The sequence below is a fragment of the Danio rerio genome, chromosome 13 (genome assembly GCF_049306965.1).
Source record: "Danio rerio strain Tuebingen ecotype United States chromosome 13, GRCz12tu, whole genome shotgun sequence".
Lineage (NCBI taxonomy): Eukaryota > Metazoa > Chordata > Actinopteri > Cypriniformes > Danionidae > Danio > Danio rerio.
This window is the reverse complement of record NC_133188.1, coordinates 41,456,948-41,477,413: the sequence shown is the minus strand read 5'-3', so window position 1 is coordinate 41,477,413 and position 20,466 is coordinate 41,456,948. Positions and strand designations below refer to the sequence as shown.

General features: G+C 35.8%; 1 protein-coding gene across 7 annotated transcripts in view; it reads left to right on the top strand.

Annotated features, from left to right (window-relative positions):
• The window catches only part of eys (eyes shut homolog), a 522,196-nt gene that overhangs the window by 189,210 nt on the left and 312,520 nt on the right, over positions 1-20,466 (top strand). For all 7 annotated transcript variants that reach the window (XM_073920212.1, XM_073920209.1, XM_073920210.1 and 4 more), the window contains 5 exons: positions 14,165-14,398; positions 14,487-14,609; positions 14,960-15,073; positions 17,986-18,099; positions 18,378-18,491. Coding sequence is in view for 5 of the 7 variants with exons in the window: in XM_073920209.1 (XP_073776310.1) it covers positions 14,165-14,398; positions 14,487-14,609; positions 14,960-15,073; positions 17,986-18,099; positions 18,378-18,491 (699 nt within the window). In the remaining 2 variants the exon portion in view is untranslated. The remainder of the gene's footprint in view (positions 1-14,164; positions 14,399-14,486; positions 14,610-14,959; positions 15,074-17,985; positions 18,100-18,377; positions 18,492-20,466) is intronic.

The window sequence follows — 20,466 nt, the reverse complement described above, 5'->3', positions numbered from 1 at the left end:
TTTCCTAGATTATTACAATCAAATCCGTTCATGTAGCTACACGTCACAACGATGTGGAGCGCAAGCTCTGTGATTGGTCTTCTTGGTAGCGGTAAGGAGTTTGGGTGGTGCTGAGAGTGGTGGTGCTTTTAAATTTCCTAAAGGAGCTCAAAATGGAAACTGTTGTTTTTTGTTTACCTTATGATTTTCAAAAATTCACACTTAGCTGATGATTGATTATAAAGCTTGTTTGACATGCTGTCCCAGGAGAGAGCTCTGAGCTCATAAGATCCTCAAACCCGGGGCTTCCTCCAATTAGCAAGGCAAGAGAAGAGTTTGAGCTCAGGTAGATCTGGAGAACTGCCCTGCTGTGGTAGCTAATGAACAGATAGTGATTGCTCTTAAGAGATAACTATTTACTAGGAGCATGTGTATGGTGCTGATTTGGATTAGTCAATTAACTTAAGTTGCATGTTTTTGGACTGTGGGAGGAAACCGGGGAACCTGGGGGAAACCCACGTAAGCACGGGGAGAATGTGTAAACTTCACACAGAAATGTTGGCTGGCTTGGTAAGGACTGGAACCAGTGATATGCTGCTTGCTGTGAGGCAACAGTGCCAACCACTCGGCCACACTGCCACCAATCTAGGAAAGGAGGAAGAGTAGTTGTGGAAGGGGGGATTCTTCAAACCGAAGATGGCTGTTATATGGAACTTAAGGTATTTAAAGTGGCTTAGGAATCATCTAATTGGTGAATCATAAATTGAATAATGCGGTGCAGGCTGCAAGCAATCATTAGCACATGATCTTCTCGAAATTAGTTTATAAATAAACTTCACGAAGTTGTTGTACGTCTGCCTGTTCCCGCCTCCAAATAAGTAAGTTTTAGTTGCTTGTAGTGTTTAGAAAAAACAAAACACCCATGAAGAAACTCGACACAGAGGAACATAAAAACCTACTGCCAGCTAGCGTTTTGGAAGTGTTATTGCAGACCAGCACAAACATTAGGGTTTATTGAGAGCAAAAGCGCATCATTCATTAACAAATTCAGATAAACATCTTTTTCAATGTCATCTGTATGTTAATTATCAATATATCACTGGGAATCTCCAGATTTTCTGTTATTGTTTTACTTCTAAGCTCTATAACTACTTTGAGTGTATCTTCTAGCACAGAATAACATTTAGTCCCATATTATGTGAGATTAAGTGCGAGCACAAGCAGTAAAGGATCAGATATACTTCAAACAAAGTTGTTTTTCAGTTTTCATTTAAGGGCAAAAAGGAGTTTGAAAAGGCTGAGTGAAGGCATACTGTTTTCAAACACTCCAACACCCTTGTGTTGCAGTAGGTGGGCTTGTAAATGTCAGACTACTCGCATGTACCCCCTAAACACAACAATGAAGAATAGTTTCATCATTTCCAGCCTGTTGGGCACCAGACAAGAAGCGATATTGCAGTGCACCACATCTTTTCAATGTTTATTTTTGCCCTGGAAAACACCAAATGGTTTTGCAGGTGTGCACTCATAGAAAACAATGTTTAGAATTTTAAAAGATATGGCGGGATGTGGTGGCACTTCGGGTCCATTGTGTGACCATTTCTGAATCTTTAAAATTTGTCAGCTATTGATTTAACTTTACTGTAAAAACATGCAGGTGCATTGAACTGTAGGGATGTTTTAGTTCAACACAAAAATAACCAGTCTGTTAGATGAAGAAGAGCCAGAGTCAGAGATTCAATTGAAATAAAGTTTTTTGAAGATAGTTTGCAGTTTCATCAGCAGAAGCCAGCTACAACACTTGCAAATTAGTTAGTAGGCCACTCTTCTTACAACCTCAAAACATTACAATTATACTTACATAGCATCATTAGCTGCATCATACATTTATATAGGTGTTTTAACCTGATTGTAAATTGCATGTAACCACATAAATGCGTGTGTACAATTCTTAATGATATCTCAATATATCAAGAATACAAACGTCAGACAGCCACTAGGCTGTTCAGAGCTAACCCCAGACCTGTGAAAGGATCCACAATCGAGTAGAACTCAAACACAATCAAAGTATAATCTATTTACCCAAGGCTGAGTGTACTCTCAGCTGTCTTCTCAAAACTGCTTAAAAACCGGTAAAATCTAAATCCAAACTGGCAACTTGCATACAGAGGAGTTAACTTTGAATAAGTTAATGCTTAAAATGGCACAGAAATCACTTTAAACATAATTAATGCATAGCAAATACCAATAGAAACAGTTGGTTCCAATTCTTCAAGAGTCCAGGTCCAGTCAAGAGGTCTCCATGACCTCTGACCTAGCTGGAAAGATCCTGAGGAAACAAATCCTTTGGCATAAAGAAAAGCAATCGCACGCATATTATTCCAATTTTACTCTGAAGTGGGATGACACTAAGGTCATTATAAAATCTAGGCTTTTAAGCATTCAACTTTATTCATAATCATAAACACAAAATAATTTATATGTGTAACATCTAACATCCTGGAGCAGACATCCATCAGAAAATCAAAACATAAAACAATTGGTTGTCCCAACAGTTAAGTTGTTGTTTCAGCTCATTTAGTCAGTAGTCAAGTAGTCTGAACAAGCAGCAAAATAACTTTTTTTTGAGTGTTGGTGTTGTTACTTTAGATCAGGAGTGCCCAAACTCGGTCCTGGAGGGCCGGTGTCCTACACATTTTAATTCCAACCCCAATTAAACACACCTGAACAGCTAATCAGGTTCCTACTAGGTCTGTTTCTCAAGTCCAAGAACGCAGAGAACTGACTTGCGTTCTTGAGAAGATCAGTCTTGCCAGGTCACCTCGGAAAAACGAACTCTGGAGACCGTGAGAACAGAGAACGCATCTTGTGAGAAATGAGATGCGAGGGTTCTTCCTACAGGTCACATGACCTTCAAGTGTTTTTTATGGTAAATTATTTGAACATTACAGCATTCATACAACGACTTATTGTTTTTCCCATTTTCAAAATATATACTATGCATAAAAGCCTTACAAATATACGTTGCACAATATAAATAAAACAGATTTGAATATGAATTTCAGCAAATAAACATCCTTAATGTGTTAATTACTTTATTAAGATGTCCATGCTAATGTTTATATTTACAGTTTAATTTAGGGAAACTCCTAAGGTAAATAAGTTATCCTCTAAACTTAAAAAAAAACTTTGTTATAAAATGCTGCACTTCCCACCTCCAGTCGTAATGACTTCTGGGACTTCTAGAGCGAGTTTGGTCCTCTGCATCGATGAGTCCTCACTATCAAGGGCACATCCGGGAAGTTTCATGCGTCCTCCATTCTTGCGGTCTTGAGTATTGGAACTGAACTTTGGCAGCTGATGATGACGTTATACAAGACCACTGAAGACCGCATATTGAGAAACACCCAGGGTATAAAAAAAAAAACCTCCAGGCAGGTGTGTTGAAGGAAGTTGGAACAAAACTATACAGGACACTGGCCCTCTAGGACTGAGTTTGGGCACCCCTGATTTAGATGTTGTTCTATCTGTCTGAAATCTGTGGATATAACGTATAAATCATTCGCACATCAGAGAAGGAAGAGTTTCAGAACACACTCACTTGATCGCGTAATGGGCCAGCTTAATGGTGTTTAAGACCCAAAACGAACTCCCCCAAAAGGTTTGCTTGAGTTTCCAGGTGCTGAAACTAAAAAATATATAGATTTGATCAGAAATTGTTATTTTAGTTGATTGTTCAATTTTTGTTTGAAGTGCACTAGGGCCTTTAGTTGCTGGCTGCAGTTCTCTTAATGGTCACTGGTGTTGGTGTATTAATAAGGCTTTTTCAAATTTACATAAAACCCCTTTAACTCAGATGTAGTAGAAATGTGATCAAACTATTCTCAGTCATTTTAAAGCAATTTTAATTAAATATCATGTGTTTGTCCATTGAAAAGTTATGAAACTGCTAAATATGCTCATTGAAAAATGGTATGCATTTACTTCTGCTCATGTAGTGTGCCAGTGGGGTGTGCGGTTTACTGAGGACTGATGCATTTACTTCGTGTCATTCAAATGTACGTTTCGAGTGCACATACTGTGTAGTGAAGCAAATTCTCCGTGGTTCTGCCTTCTGCACCAATAATGTTCTTTGCATTGATCTAGCGGGGGGTTATGCCTGCCTGCGCCCTCAGGGATTCATTGCTAAGTAGTTGTTGTAAAAATATTTTGATTTATTCAGATTTTTCTATTATTTTACAGCGAGCCAAACCAATCAATACTGTATGTGGCTTGTTAGAGCGCAAGAAGCAAAAACAACAAAGATCTAAAAATAAGCCCATCTCCTTGAGGAAATTTGTTAACTCAGCGTTGAGTCACATCATTAATGAAAATATTTGAAATGCAAATATTGGAACGCAGGACGATGAACAAGTTGTGTCCAGCAATTTGCAGGGAAATAATGTTTCTGTTTCACATTAATAATGATCTTTTAAGCTTTAATTACTTCCCTGGCCTATATAGAATGTCTTTTCATGGTACTTCTACACTGAGGTCTTTTTTCTTTTTCCTTTTTTATAATAACAGACTGAATTGGAAGAGAATGGGAGAAATTGTAACAATTAGCATGGCGTCTGCTGAAAATTAACTCCCACCTTTTAATTAAAAGAGCCAATTGTATCATTGGCAAAGCCATCACCATCTTTACAACAGTGCTAACTCTTCAAAACATGCACATTAGCTGCTCGGTTGTTTTCAGCTTTTTTAGTATTTGTACCTGAAGAAGCCAAATTTATAACATGGTTTTGGTTACAGTATATTTTATGGGTCACTGTTAGTTATACTTTTATTGTACTGGAATTTTCAGAAAAACTGCTTTGGATTTTTTTTTTTTTTACTTTTCCTAATCAATTTGTTTGACTACAATTTTTTTTTAAAATTTGGATCCATTTGAATAATAATAATAATAAAAAATACAGTGATATTTGTACATTCCTTAATCCACTTATACATTATATTAAAGTGAGATTTACGTTCTACAGTTGCTGCTTTTTTTGTGATTATTTATTTATTGCAGAACAAAGCCAGCATAAATAGCTACTAACAACTATATACAAGCCAGGGTTTGCATTAAATGAAAATACATTTAAAATAATAATAAATAAATAACAACACACATCAAAAGAAAAACTCTGGTGTGAGAAGTGACCTTTATACATCTCTAATATAATATTATTTATTTTTCAGTTTTTAAGTTATTAAGTAAGTTATTATATAAGAAATTTTCTTAATAAAATCCAACCATGATTTGATTGATTGGGGTTTAGCTCTGTTAATTCTTGCAGAACAGTCTAATTTATTTTTTAGTTCAGTAAGCCACATTTTTTCAGCTGGGAATGCGGGTTACAGTTAGTGCAGTATGAAATATTGGAAAGTGTTTAAGTTTAGATCGTAGCCATCATTCAATAAACTAATAATGGGGTATTTAGCAATAAACACATCACACAATTATAAGAAAGACCTTATGCCAAAATGTACTGATAAGTGGACATTCAAAGAAAATATGCATATACAGTTGAAGTCAGAATTATTTGCCCCCCTTTGATTTTATTTATTTGATTTTTTATTTTACTTTGATTTTATTTATTTATTTTTGTCCCTGGATATGCTGCTTCTAAATTTCTACTGCACTGTAAAATTAAGCAGTGCTAATAATTAAATTAAATAAGTTAATTTGACTTACATTTTTTGTGACAGTTCATTGTACCCCATAGAAACAAGTTACATTTACTCAAAATTTGATTGTATAGGTGAATTACCAGTTTGTAAACATTCAGGATGAGCGCGCATCGAGGTTGCAGAAAAAAGACGGGAGTGCTAGCATTTACAGCAACAGAATGAAATCCGGTGCGGTACAGAGTTTGTTGTTGTATTAGAGATAAGTTATATTGATTACATATTATACAGTATATATATTATTTGCATAATGCTTTACCTTATTATAACAGCATGTCACCCAGTGATAAGCACAGTTATTCTGCAAAATTAACGTTAAAGTGAGCAGCATTTGTCTGACAGATCCATTTGCGATAGCACCTTCCCAATGGATATTGGATAAGACGTAAGTGGTCAAGCATCCAGCCCGAAATATACAACTTGAAACTCCAAGTGATTTTACTATAGAGAAGTTAAAGGCCTACAAGTTTTTGGATGCCTACAACTTGTTCTATGTGGTCATGTGCAAGAAATAATGTTCCATGATTGCCAGATTCAAACCGTTGTAGTGCTAAAAACCAAGGTTCTGCCTAGCCAAAGACAAGGAAAGAAGACAGAACTGTACAAGGCCTGGGTTATTATCAACAAGCAAAACAACTGCATTCTGACAGCAAACTGCACATGTACGGCAGGGTATGTGAACTTACATTTCATGCTTAGCATTCAGTGTCCAGAGATCAATTAATCTTCTTATTTAACTGTTTTCGCTGAAATCATTGCTGCAGACCAAAACGAGCAATGTGTATGATTCAGCATAGCATGAACTTACCTGATATAACATGAGAACTGCAGAGTCCAGCATTTTTAATTAGGTCCTCACTCCATTCAGCTCTTCTGATGGCTATTAGCCAAGGACTTCTGCGGTTGGCATTAAAAGCAGTGTGGGTAGATGGTGTAAGGTAAAATTTAAGTTTTTATTTTTGGACTTTCGATTTTGGCATCCTACCGCACAACAAGACATGTTTGCTATTTTTCTTTTGCAACCGGTATGCGCGGTTGAACTCGTGTGATGTCATTTGTGATTTAGGTTTGTAATTCTCCTGTTAGGCTGAACTTAAACTGAGTACGTTCACCCAACCATGCAGATTTCAAGTTCCCAGCATGCTTGCTTCGTGTCAGACTGAAAAATAAACATGATTTTATTTTGTTTTGCACAAGATTTTAATAGGGAGACATGATTTGGTGTGAGATTTAGGTTTAGGAGGTTTCTGTTGAAATCTAATTAAAAAAATTCTACTAACCTAGATTACAGATCGACTTAATAAAAAAAAAAAAATTTAATTAAATGGTCTAAACATATGTGACTATATGCGAAGGAATATTTTTAATAATAAGAAAAAAATGTTTAATACAATTAAATTAAAATTACTTATTTTAATTAAGACAAGGAGTTTGTGCAAATCAATAAGTAAACTTGACAAATTAATATTTACAGTGTGACAAAATTAAAAACAGTCTCATGCATTTTTAAGCATTTGAAATAGTTTAGATCAAGCTCTAAAGACATGAAAAAACAGCATAGTAATCACTCTTTAAACGTTCTATATGCATTGTGTACACTGACATTACAGAGACATCAATGTCTCAGCAACATGCTCTGAAAGAGGAATGTCGGCAGTTCAGATGTCCCATTGATTGTGCAGAAAGATTCACAGGTCTGAGCAGCTCTTTCAGTGTCACTGCCTCAGTCAAGTGGAAGAGGAGATCGGACATTACTATTTGTCTCCTTTGAAAGCCCCAGAGGACATGGAATCACTAATGTATTACAATTGTAGCTTTACATTTTAGGGGAAAAAAGATAAGTCACCTCATATTAAGCACATTACTTTGAGCTGACAGTCATTAGATTATATACTTGATAATTTAAAATAAAAACAAATAGAAGAAAAGACAGTGTAAATAAAAACAAAATGATTATGGGTTTATTGATCTGCTGTGAATTAAAGATCAACACTGATATTATTTCTGTTTCTTCAGTCTAAATATTCATATTATTTGCACACAAACTTAGTAACTCTGCATCTATCCATCCATCCATCTGTCCATTATTCATTCATTTTTTCATTTCATCCATCCATTCCTTCATTATTCTTTCATTTTTTTATTCATACCATCATTCCTTTATTTCCATACATCTGTATTCTATAGGGATGTAACGGTATCAGAATTTCATGGTACGATAATACCTCGGTATTAATGGCACGGTACGGTATTTATTGAATAATTTACAGGAAAAACAAAATTTATGAAAATACTCCAAAAAAGTGCCAAAAGTCTTTATTTACGTTAGCACTGAACATATTAATGACATACAAATTAGCCATCTGTCTGTAAGTTTCGAAACAGGAACTTCAGTTTTTCAATTTTAATAACAAAAAACTATTAAACCATATAAAAGAAATAAAGGGTCAATTTAGTATTGTTGAAAACTCATCACATTAAACATTTAATCACTCACTCACTTAGATAGAGATGGTTTTTTTAAGGAAAATTATCATATAACTATAATCTGGTAAAAGCTGGGATCTCTGGGCATGTCCCCTGCAACAGAAAAAAAAAACCCTCTCATTTGGGACTGAGGTTTCTGGGACAGAGAGATATGATTTAGCCAAGGTTGACAGCAGTGGGTAACGTTGTGCATTGTCTTTCCACCACTTGAGAGGACAACCCATGAGTGAGATAGAGGTCTCTTTGCGGTACAAGTCAATGTCTGCATCAATCTAACAAGTGTGCTGTTGTCTGCAGTCCCCATGACTGTTTTTAGTCGTATTCCCGACTTATATTTCACCACAGTCTGGCAGTACCTGCATACTGTTTTTTTTCTTTGTCTGTCACCTTTTCTACTTTTTCATATTTTTTTTAGAAAGAAACCGAAATGCTTCCACACATCCGATTTAAAACCCGCTTTATGTTCGATCATTTCCAGCTCTTTTTCTTCCCCGCTACTAGCAACACACTCCATTTCCGCATTACTGGATCTGTAGTGACAACAGACCGCAAAGGGTGATGGCCATGCCTAGGCTGATGGGAATTGTAGTTCGCGCTACCTCCCGTTCGCTTCATTCACCTAAGCAAACTTTTCTCAGAAGTATAGTTTTATTGAGTCATGCGCCTACGGTAATATTGAAAATAATTACTATTGCGGTATGACGGTATTTACAATATTGTTACATCCCTAGTATTCTATGATTTTTCTATCCATCTATCCATTATTCTTTGATATTTTTCCATCTGTTCTTTTCTTCCATCCATCCTTTGTAATTTTCCATCCATTCATCCATATTTAATTTTTTTCATATATCCATCCATTCATCCTTCTTTCATTTTTTCCATTCATCCATCATTCCTCTATTATTCTTTCATTTTCCGTTACCATCCATCTTTAATTTTTCCATCCATCTATCCATCCATCCATCTATCCATCCATCCTTTCATTTTTTCCATCTATCCATCCGTCCTTCCTTCATTTTTCCATCCATTCATCATCCCTCTATTATTCTTTCTTTTTTCCATCAATCCATCCCTTCATTTTTTACATCCATCCATTGTCCCCCAGTTATTCTATAATTTTTTTTCCGTCTATTCATCCGTCATCCTTTTATTCATCTATCTATTCATCCATCTGTCTTCCCTTCATCCATCCATCCAACTATACAGCATCATTTCATTCATTCATTCATCTATCATTCTTTCATTCATCCTTTTGTCTGTAATACTTTTATCCATCCATTTATCCATTCGTCATCCATCCATGCTTCAGTTATCCTTCCATCTCTCTTTCATCTATCTATCCATCCAGTCATCATCCCTTCATCCATTCATCCATCCATCCATCCATCCATCTATTTGTCATACTTTTATCCATCCATTCATCCATTCGTCATCCATCCATGTTTCAGTTATCCTTCCATCTATCCTTCATCCATATATCCATCCAGTCATCATCCTTTCATCCATCTATCCATCCGTCATTCTTACATTCATCCATCTATCCAATTATTCATCCATCCGTCAGCAATCATTCCATCTCTCTGTCATCCATCCATCCAGCCGTCATCCTTCCATCTATCTGTCATCCATCCATCCAGTGATCATCCTTTTTTTCCATCCATACGTTTGTCTGTCATTCCGTTTAACCATCAGTCATCCATCCATCCTTCCATCCCTCCATTCATCCAGCCATCCATCCATCCATCCAGCCATCTATCCATCCAGCCATCTATCCATTATCCTTTTTTCCATCCAGCATCTTTTTATCCATCCATCTGTCATTTTTTTCCATCCTTCCATCCATTTCTCCTTCCATTCATATATCTTTTTATCCAACATTCTTTTATCCATCCACCCATCCATCCATCAGTCATTTTCAACCATCCTTCTTTTATCCATCCGTCTGTAATCCTTTTATCCACCCATCCATCCATCCGTCATCCATATGTCTATCCAACCATGTATCCATCTATCTATCAATCAATTCACCTTTAGCATGTACATTACTGTCAAAGCATTGCAGTTGAAACATCTAAATTAATAAAAGAAAACAGGATCCCAAAAATGACTTATAAAGAAATAAACACTTCCAATCTAAGGTGTTTTTTACCCTTCGGCTGTTGGCCGTCTCAGATTAGCAATGTCAATTACATGCCACTTGATTGGAGCTTTGATGACAGGATGTGTTCTTGGGTGGTGACCTCTGCATCACTTGAGTTGTTGTGCTTTTTTTAATCTGCTGCCTTTCTAAGATAAGAACTGTTCCACCGCTGTCACTGATTGCACGTCTCTGGGAAAAGGTCTGCTCATACACCGGCACCTACCATTTTCTGAAAGGACAGACCTAATTCACATGCCCACCGGGTGAAATACGGTTCTCATACCACAGATTTCGATTTTTGTGTAAACCGTTTTACTGGTGAGGTTGGCTTAAGTTTTATTGGGTTCACTTCATTACGTTTATTGGCATGATGTATCCGTTTGTCTTTGAACAGTCAAGATCCCTGAAATCTTGATTGTTCCCAAGAGTATAACCTTGACAGTAAGGTAAGCTAAAGAATCCCCACCCCCTCTTTTGTTTTGCATTGTATATAAAGGTGCAACGCAAAAGACGCAAGGGTCTTACCAAATTGAGTAATACTCAAAGTTAATCTAAAGTTAATCTAAAGAAAAGTATTCTTTATATCAGTTAACATTGTTTCTGAACCCTTTGATTGTAATCCTGAGTTTTCTTTCAGGAGCATTCATGTTCAGGCCCTGTGCTAGCCCGGTAAAGGAGGTGGTTCTTTTTTTTTTTTTTTTTTTCAAAAGTGGACCTTTTTGCAGTCATTCACCTCCATTTTACATATAACTAATGTTCTGCATTAAATACTGTATTTTAGTGAAATTTTTTGCACAACTTTTGTTGGATTAACTTGTCGGATGGTCATCATAACCACACTTTTTAATGTAGTTTCCTGATTGTTCTAGCCTCTCTTGTAAATGTGTATGTTTGAGAATTCATAGATAACAACAATAGCCTAATTAGTATTAAAATTAACTTTAATATGCTACAAAATTACCTTTTTGTTGCTTCACACCTTTGTATTTGTCATTCTTTCTTAATAAAAAGGTCCAAAATAAAATTTAAAAAAGCTTAGAAAAGTTATTTGTAAAAGTATTCCCTATATAACAATAATAGGGTATATGCAGAAGTATGTTGAAGGATTTGTCAGTAACCTGGGTCAAGCTCTTTCGGTGAACTGTATGCCGTTAAAAAATTTGACTCATTTAAGGTATGTTTTCTTTAAAAATCAGCAATCTCCAATGGCTGAGTGATATCCAAAATAAAGTGGGTCTCAGAATGTCCATAAAGCACTGCATTAAAATACATGTTTCTAAAATATGATGTGTTTAAAAACAAATAAGTTTAAAATATGAATCTATAATATATGCAATGGAGCTTCCGTGCTAGTCTGCCGATCCTGACAGGCGTGTGCATGTAAACGGCTTTTCATCTTCTTTTATGCTTGAGCAACTAAGTGAACGCTGAAGTCTATTTAAATGATTGTATTTTAGTTACATTACAACATGCTGTAAAAGCAACCATATAAAATGGAAAAAGGTCATGTTAACCGTTCATCGGAAGTTTATTAGTATGGAAAGAAACACTAGCTCTGCATACAGTAGGTCAATAGTGAAAGATGACTTATGTCAGATTCCACTTGGTCTTAAAGTCTTTTTCGATTAGTTATTTTCACAATTATTTTCACAATGATGGCATAGCAGTCAAAATAGGACAATTGAGCTCATGTGTAGGACAAATTCTGGACCTTTGTCAGTAGGGGGTGGGCTTTTCAAACCACCCAAACCCCCTACAGACCTTATATCACAATATCCAGAATTTAAACAATTCCCAACAGAGGCATTGACGAGAAAATTGATTTAATTTTTGATTGAATTAATAATGTGCATAGAAAATCACTTTTATAGTCTGATATAAGCCATTTCCTTCCTAACTTTTTGTATTCACAAACATAACTTAATGTGAACTAATGAGCTTTTGTGTGTTTTTGTGTACAACCATTTTTGAATGTGGAATTTATTTCTTTAAATGACTTTGTAATGCATTTATGATTAATGTATTAGCACTACAAATAGTTGTAGAATCAGTCAAAAAAATAATAAAAGCAGAAAACATTTTTAGTGGGAATTTTTGGAAAAATTTTCACATTTTTTGGGTTCTCAGAAACAAATTGTAATAGTAGGAAACTACAACAAAATATTATTAAAATATTATTATCAATAGATAAAAAAATTGTTAACGCATCGTAAAGTTCTAGAAGTGAAAACTCCATTTAAATAATCACCAATTCTGTTAGTTATGTTTTTTTATTTCCAGAATACGTTATTTCCAAATTCATTGCAGATAAAAGTAGATGAAATATTATAACTGTAAACCAACATCAACAATGTTGTGTTGCATTTGTTTGAAAGTTTGCTTTGCAGAGAGTATTCTAGAAATTTGTGACATGACCACTTATATGCTATGGTTATTAAATACCTTTGAGCTTAAGCTGTTGAGTTAAAGAAGTTAAAGGGATAGTTCTGAAAATACTGATTATTTACTCATCTTTTACTTGTTTTATTAAAGTTTGAGACTATTGTTCAGTTGAACACAAAAATAGTAGGATTAACAAATACTCCAGGTTTCCAACAGTTTTGAAAATATCATATTTAATACCAGTGAGCGGTGAGTCATTGATGGCAGTATTTTTAGCAGTAATCTCCCTTTAATTATAGTAAATTGATGGATTTTTGAGAAATATTAGACAAAAAAGCAGATAAAGTGATAAGAAAAAGGTGTATTGTGAGGAAAACTATTAAATATATTTACAACATTAATAATGATAATAAGAATGGTAATAATAAAAGTAAGGAAGGGACCAGACAAACATAATGAAATAAGCAACAATAAAAAATATAATTATGGTTGATTTTGATCCCCTGACCTTACTTTGGTCAATTTAAATGAGTAGACCCATTTACATGAACATGTGCATTGTTGGCTTAAGCATAACTGAGTTAAGAATTTGCATAGAAATTAACACTATATATTCTGATGCACATTTCATTCCCAGCTGTTTCTATTCACAAACATAACTTAAAGTCCCCATGAACCGGAAGCTGCAACCATGACTTTTTTCGTATTGTGATGCAATTCCTAGAAAAACGGAATATTAAGTGACACAACAGTGGGCGTGGCTTGTTTTTCTACCACGAGTTGAATGGATGTAGTAAAGTTAGCATTTCATTCAGAAAGATGGCGGAAAAGGGTTATTACAACCTAACAGACACCTCCTCCTCACTATTTCTATTTGTTGTCAAAACTGACTGTGGTTAAATAAGTTAGGCACACTCAATTCCTAAATTATACGTAATCTGACAAATTAACTAAAAGAAAAACAGGAAGTGCTACAGATTTTGATCAAAGATTAAAAGGGCAAACATTGTTTTTTTTAATGACATGCACAGATGAATTGTTCACAAAACTAGCAATGTGAGCAAAAATCATATGTGAACACAACCATATGGTTAGTTTTGATTTTTTGGGGACTTTGATGTGAACTAGTGTGTTTTTTGTATACTTTTTAAAGAGCTCATTCCAACACATATAACAGCATGTTTTTGCCTCCTTCCAAACAAAATGTGTAATTTACTTTTGAGGTATTTTAAGCTCAAACTTCAGACACATTCTGTGGACACCAGAGACTGATATCATCTTATAAAGAAGCACAAACAACTAATTTAATTGATTGGCATCATATTTCTCATTTGCTCCAATTATTATGGATACAAAGTACCAGATTTGGAAACAGTGAGGCATGATGACTGAACAGCAAACGTCAAAATATATGAGCCATATCTCCATCAGTGAGCTCTTTCATCTTAATTCACACAGGATTCACAGGACATGACTGCTCCATGCCGGCTACGGGCTGCACTTCCAACCCGTGCAACACAAAGGGCACTTCCATGTGCGAAGAGCAGCAGGATGGTTTTAAGTGCGTATGTCACCATGGCTATACGGGCCTGTTTTGTGAAACGTCCATCAATCACTGCGTCGAGGGATTGTGTCATCACGGATCAGAATGCGTGGATCTCACTAAAGGCTTCATGTGTGAATGTTTGCCTGGTAAGAGTGATTTCTCTACAGTTTGTCTTACTGCCCCGTCCCTCAATCCACACCATTTAACCCTCAACCCATTTTCATCTGTGCTCAGGGTTACGAGGACGATTGTGCGAGGTAAACATTGATGACTGTCTGGATAAGCCCTGTGGTGCACTCAGTATCTGTAAAGATGGTATCAATGCCTATGACTGTTTTTGTGCACCTGGGTTCGTCGGTAAGTCCACCACAAGCAATTTTCTAGAGCAATTTTTCCTTTGCCCAGTTTTCTAACATTCAATTCCCCTGTGTTGAGCCGTGTTTAAAAGGTCTGCGCCCTCAAATCTGCCCCTGTATTGTAAGACATTAGTTGACCGTCTGCTTATCAAGGGGAATTTCCTAAACTGCATTACCCTGCCATCACATTTTCTGGCATCCATTTGACCAAGGAGACAGGAGAAGGATTTTTTTTCTGTCTCGCGCAGCACCTCATCATTAGCTGTAGGTTATTTTATTTGAAGGGGTATCACGGCCCCTTTATTTGCAAGGAAATCTTTAATGAAATGAACCTTTCCCCTTCTTTTCAAGGTAATAACTGTGAGATTGAAGTAAATGAGTGTCTTAGTCAACCCTGTCAGAATGGAGCGTCCTGCTCAGATGAGCTTAACTCCTTCAGCTGTCTCTGCCTTGCCGGCACTACAGGTACACAATTCCTTCCTGCAGAGTTTCAAGGGCTCAGCTTGTGTGATTGAGGCCACATAGATACATTTGGAAATTGACAACAGTTTGAATGTTGATTTTTTTTTTTTTTCCTTTAATTTACTTATTTGTTTGGTTAACATGTTAGCACTACAAGTACAGTAATTATAAAATCAGTCCAAATATAAATACATAAAGAAAACATCATATTAATTGGAACTTAAAGATAGAGACTTAAACTTACATCTTAGCAATGCGTTTTTTACAACTCTGGGGTGCCAAAAAGAAATTCTAAACGTACGAATTTACAACTATATATAATTATAAACATTATCATCTTTAATTGAAAATTGCTGACAATGCCATTTATGCATGCACGAATTCTGTTTTTTTATATGTGTACAGAACACTTTATTACCAAATCTATTGCAGATAAAAGTAATATAATAAAATAATATTTAACAACTATAAACCAACATACAGTAACAACAGGGGTTGTGTTTTGTTTGTTTGAAAGTCTGCTTTGCAGAGCATATTTTGGAAGTTTGTGACCTGACAACTTTAAAAGCATTGTTTATTAAAGAGGTGATCCACAGTGTATTTTTAAGGCTTGTTTGTGTTTATAAGATGCAAAGCAATGTGTGCTCATGCTTCATTTTGTAGAAAAATCACATAATTTTTTCATATACCTTTCTTTGATTATACACAGCTACTCAGCTAACATGAAAACGACCATCATATGTCCTAGTTCTTCTGAAAGACTCAAGAGGCTCTGATTGGTCAGCTAACATAATGCGCTGTGATACATGCTTTTGCTTTGTCTAAAAAGCCGTATTAGTTTTCCTAAATCTAACAGAAATTGCCTGCTCTCTAAAATAACATCTGACAATTGTCTTTCACCTATTCGGATTAAGCATGGTTAAGTAATATGCTATACGTTAACATATCTTTTGCAAATTAGTTTTTTGAGATGTAGAACTCACGGGAAGTGGCCGCATAGAGAGAGACACTGCAAATGCTGCTGAGGATTGTGGCTGTTTACAGGGGTTTGACTGATAAATGATTGCGTTGCTAAATTGTTAATGGTGCCAAACAGCATTTCCCGTTGCTCATGTCCTTGCTACATAATACCGTTAATTCTAGAAACTATGTATGTAATAGATCAATTTTAACAAATAAAAAAGGCTTACAGATTGTGGCCCACAGCTTTGTCAGTTGGAGGAGCTTAACTGAATCCAGCACTGAACTGGGAGAGATTCTGGAAGCCATCCTTTGTCAAATGATGGCTATATATTTTTTAGAATTCTCTGGAACATAATTAAAATGAAATTGTTAGCACATCTGTCTTTGTGTCGTGTCCTTTGGAAGCCCAAATACAGAAACAGAACACATTCTGTGAAAAAAGCAGCTATTGGACGGCATTTTTACTTTCTCTGCTATAACATTACAGTGCCTCTGGCTACGCCCCTTTGCTGCGCAGGATGTGTAACTGGAAAGGCTTGTGATCTCATTAGCCCAGATGTTTTCTTTGTAGCCCCAAACTTCGTTCACTGTAGGCTTTGCTAAGCTAACTCTGTAAAAGCCTTTGTCTTCCATTGCATTGAACTTTGAGCGTATAACATTGAAATGTTTGTTCACACAGCTACATTACACATCAACTATAGTTTAAAATATGATACTGTAGTGGACCACCCCTTTAAACAAATATGTAATCCATTTACAGTACAAATTCCATTTAAGTTTGAGATTTTTTCAGCAATTTAACACAAAGATATATATTAAAGAATGTTGGAAACCTGTAAACACTGAAATAGAAGAAAAAACAAATACTATGGAAGGCAACGGTTACAAGTTTACAACATTCTTCAAGATATGGGTTCCGTTAATGACCACAGAAAATTTTACCATCTCATCCGAAAGATGGCTGATGGTAAATGATGACAGTATGTTCATTTTTTGGTGAACTATCCCTTTTATCAAAAGAGTTTCACATTTTTTAAAGAGTTGTCAGCCCTCCAAATTTCTGTACTGTGTTAACAGAAGAGGATTAAGCACTGAAAGAGGAACTGACAACTACATTAAACTTCATTGTGCATCTAGCCTTTGATTTACAGTGCAATAGTTGAAAAAAAGATGTCAAATTTGCCATCAAATTAATGTTTGTGTTTAAAGCACTCACAGAGGAGCATTAACCATTTGTTTTGTAATACAGTCCTGTGCCAAGCACAAAGTTTCGTTTCACATAAGTACATCTTTGTTAACGAAAAATGTAAATACTTCACTAAATATACAATAAGGTAAAAATGTCATCACAATCTGTAAAAAAGGCTAGAAACTGTTCAAGCCAAATGTTGTCTAACAAATAGAGCAGCATTTTAATATCACCTCCAAGAAGTTGCGATTGGCTTTTCTAGTTGTCCCTGCACTTTAAACTGGAACTGAGGTGTTTTAATAAAGAACCAAAATTGCACACTTCAGCTTGAAGAGATATGATCATTTAATGTGTCATGTTTAGTTTACAAACAGCCCTTTAAAACAGAGGGGCACTTTTAGTTCTTATCCAGCCACATTAAGTTTCTATTTCAAGAGTAATTTCCACTTAATTCTTTCATGTTCATGCAAATTGGAAAGGAAATAGGCTCATTTGGCAGTATGAGTCAACTCAAGCTCTCGGTATATTTTAGGAACCTCCTGCCCAATGGAATGTAAATTCATCGTCTTTCATTTCAAACCAGGAGGTGTATTTCTCGAAGGCTTAAAAGGGATTTTAGATTTGTTTTTACTTTTATTCCAGATTCTTTGTGCGGCGAAAACTTTAGCTTATAATTGGTTGGCATGGGAATTTCTACGACAACTCTCATTCTTATTTTCTTCTTTTTTTGTTTGCCTTGTTTCCTTTCTCTCTCACTTTGCAGGCAGTTTATGTGAAATAAACATAGATGAATGCCAGTCATCACCATGCATGAATAATGGCACGTGTTTGGACCTCTCAGACGGATTTAAATGCATTTGCCCTTCAGGTTTCTCTGGTGTGTCTAATTATTTTTATTTCTATATTTTTTTTTATGTAAAGCATTATCACATTCATTAACTCTCCATTGGTTTACTATTGCTCTCATGGGGCCAAGCACAATAATATCACTCTAAATCTCAAGATGTTGTAGTATTTTAGGAACATGTGCTCATTTTGTTTTTTATTATAATTTTTTTATTCTCGGAAAACCATCTGCTAGGTGTCATTTGAGAGAAACGCACTTCCTTCAGTTGCATAATAACTCTTTTTCTTTTTTTATACTGTGCATTAAAGGTCCAGAGTGCTCGATGGACATCAATGAGTGTGTCTCATATCCCTGTAAGAATGGAGGCTCTTGCATTGACCAACCGGGTAATTACTACTGCCGATGCCTGGCTCCATTTAAAGGTAATGAAGACTGAGGGACTGGGGTGAAGGGTGAAGAAAAGCAAAGTTAATTAACTTCAAAGAGCATTCCTCTCACCTGTCTGAACAAATGCAGTCAGATGCCTCATGGAGACACCTTTGTGATCCTCTAAACGCATTTCAATTTATATTAATGTCCAGTAAAATAGAAATGATAAAGTACACTGCAAAAAAATTATTTCCTTGCTTGGAGTTTTTGTCTTGTTTCTGGTGCAAATATCTAAAATTTCCTAAATCAAGAAGTATTTTTAAGACAAGCTAAATATATTGTCTTGTTTTAAGAAATAATATGTCCAAATTAAGTGAGTTTTTTCCTTAAAACAAGCTAAATAATCTGCCGATGGGGTCAGCAAAATAATCTTATGTCAAAAGGAAAAACACAATTATTTTACTGACTCCATTGGCAGATTATTTTGCATAATATTTCTTAAAGCAGTTTTTTTTGTCTAGGAAATGCTGCTTGGTTTACAATCCTTCCGGAACATATTCATAGTGTTTTACTTTTTCCAAATTTTTTATGTTACAGCCTTATTCCAAAATGGATTCATACATAAGTATTCACAGCCTTTGCTCAATACTTTGTTGATGTACTTTTGACAGCAATTACAGATTAAAGTCTATTTGAATATGATGCCACAAGCTTGGCACACCTGTTTTTGGGAATTTTTGCCCATTCCTCTTTGCAATACCTTTTAAGCTCTATTAGATTAGATGGGAAGCGAAGGTGTACAGCCATTTTTAGATCTCCCCAGAGATGTTTAATATGATTTAGGTCTGGACTCTGGCTGGGCCACTCAAGAACATTTACTGAGTTGGTTGTAAAGCCACTTCATTGATAATTTGGCGGTGTGCTTTGGGTCATTGTCCTGCTGGAAGATGAACCGTCAATCCAGTCTGAGATCAAGAGCCCTCTGAAGCAGGTTTTCATTCAAGATGTCTCTGTACACTGCTGCATTCATCTTTCCTTCTATCCTGAATAGTCTTCTAGTTCCTGCTGCTGAAAAACATCCCCACAGCATGATGCTGCCACCACCATGCTTCACTGTAGGGATGGTATTAGCCTGGGGATGAGCAGTGCCTGTTTTTTTTTCCAATTGTAACGCCTGGCAGTTCACTTTAGTCTCATCAGACTAGAGAAATTTGTTTCTTATGGTCTGAAAGTCCTTCAGATGCCTTTTTGCAAATTCCAGGTGGGAAGTGGCTTCCGTCTGGCCACTCTACAATACAGGGCTGATTGGTGGATTACTGCACAGGTGCAGTCCTTCTGCAAGGTTCTCCTCTCTCCACAGAAGAAGCTGGAGCCCAAACAGAGTGACCATCGGGTTATTGATCACCTCCCTGAATAAGGCCTTTCTCCCCTGATCACTCAGTTTAGATGGCGGGCCAGCTCTAGGAAGAGTCCTGGTGGTTCTAAACATCTTCCACTTACAGATGATGGAGAACACTGTGCTCATTGAAACTTTCAGAGCAGCCGAAATTTTACTATAACCTTCCCCAGCCTTGTGCCTCAAGACAATCCTGTCACAATCCTCCACAGGTCAACTCCAATTAAACTGCTGAAACATCTCAAGAATGATCAGTGGAAACAGAATGTACCTGACCTCAATTTAGAGCTTCACGGCAAAGGCTGTGAATATTTATGTAATCTGATCTTCTAGTTTTTTTTTTTTTTTTTTTTTTTTTAAATAAATTTGCAACAATTTAAAAAAATATTTTTTCACACTGTCATTATGGAGTATTGCGTGTAGAATTTTGAGGAAATAAATTAATTTAATCTATTTTGGAACCAGGCTTAACTAATAAAGCCTAATAAGGCCTTAAACACTTTCCGGATGTACTAAAGACATTTTTTGAAATTTGGTCTAAATTCAAGACACAATCTATGTAGTGTATTGTAGTGTAGAATTATTTAAAGGGGTCTAATCATACTTTTAACCACTTGTTAATATTGCTGTTT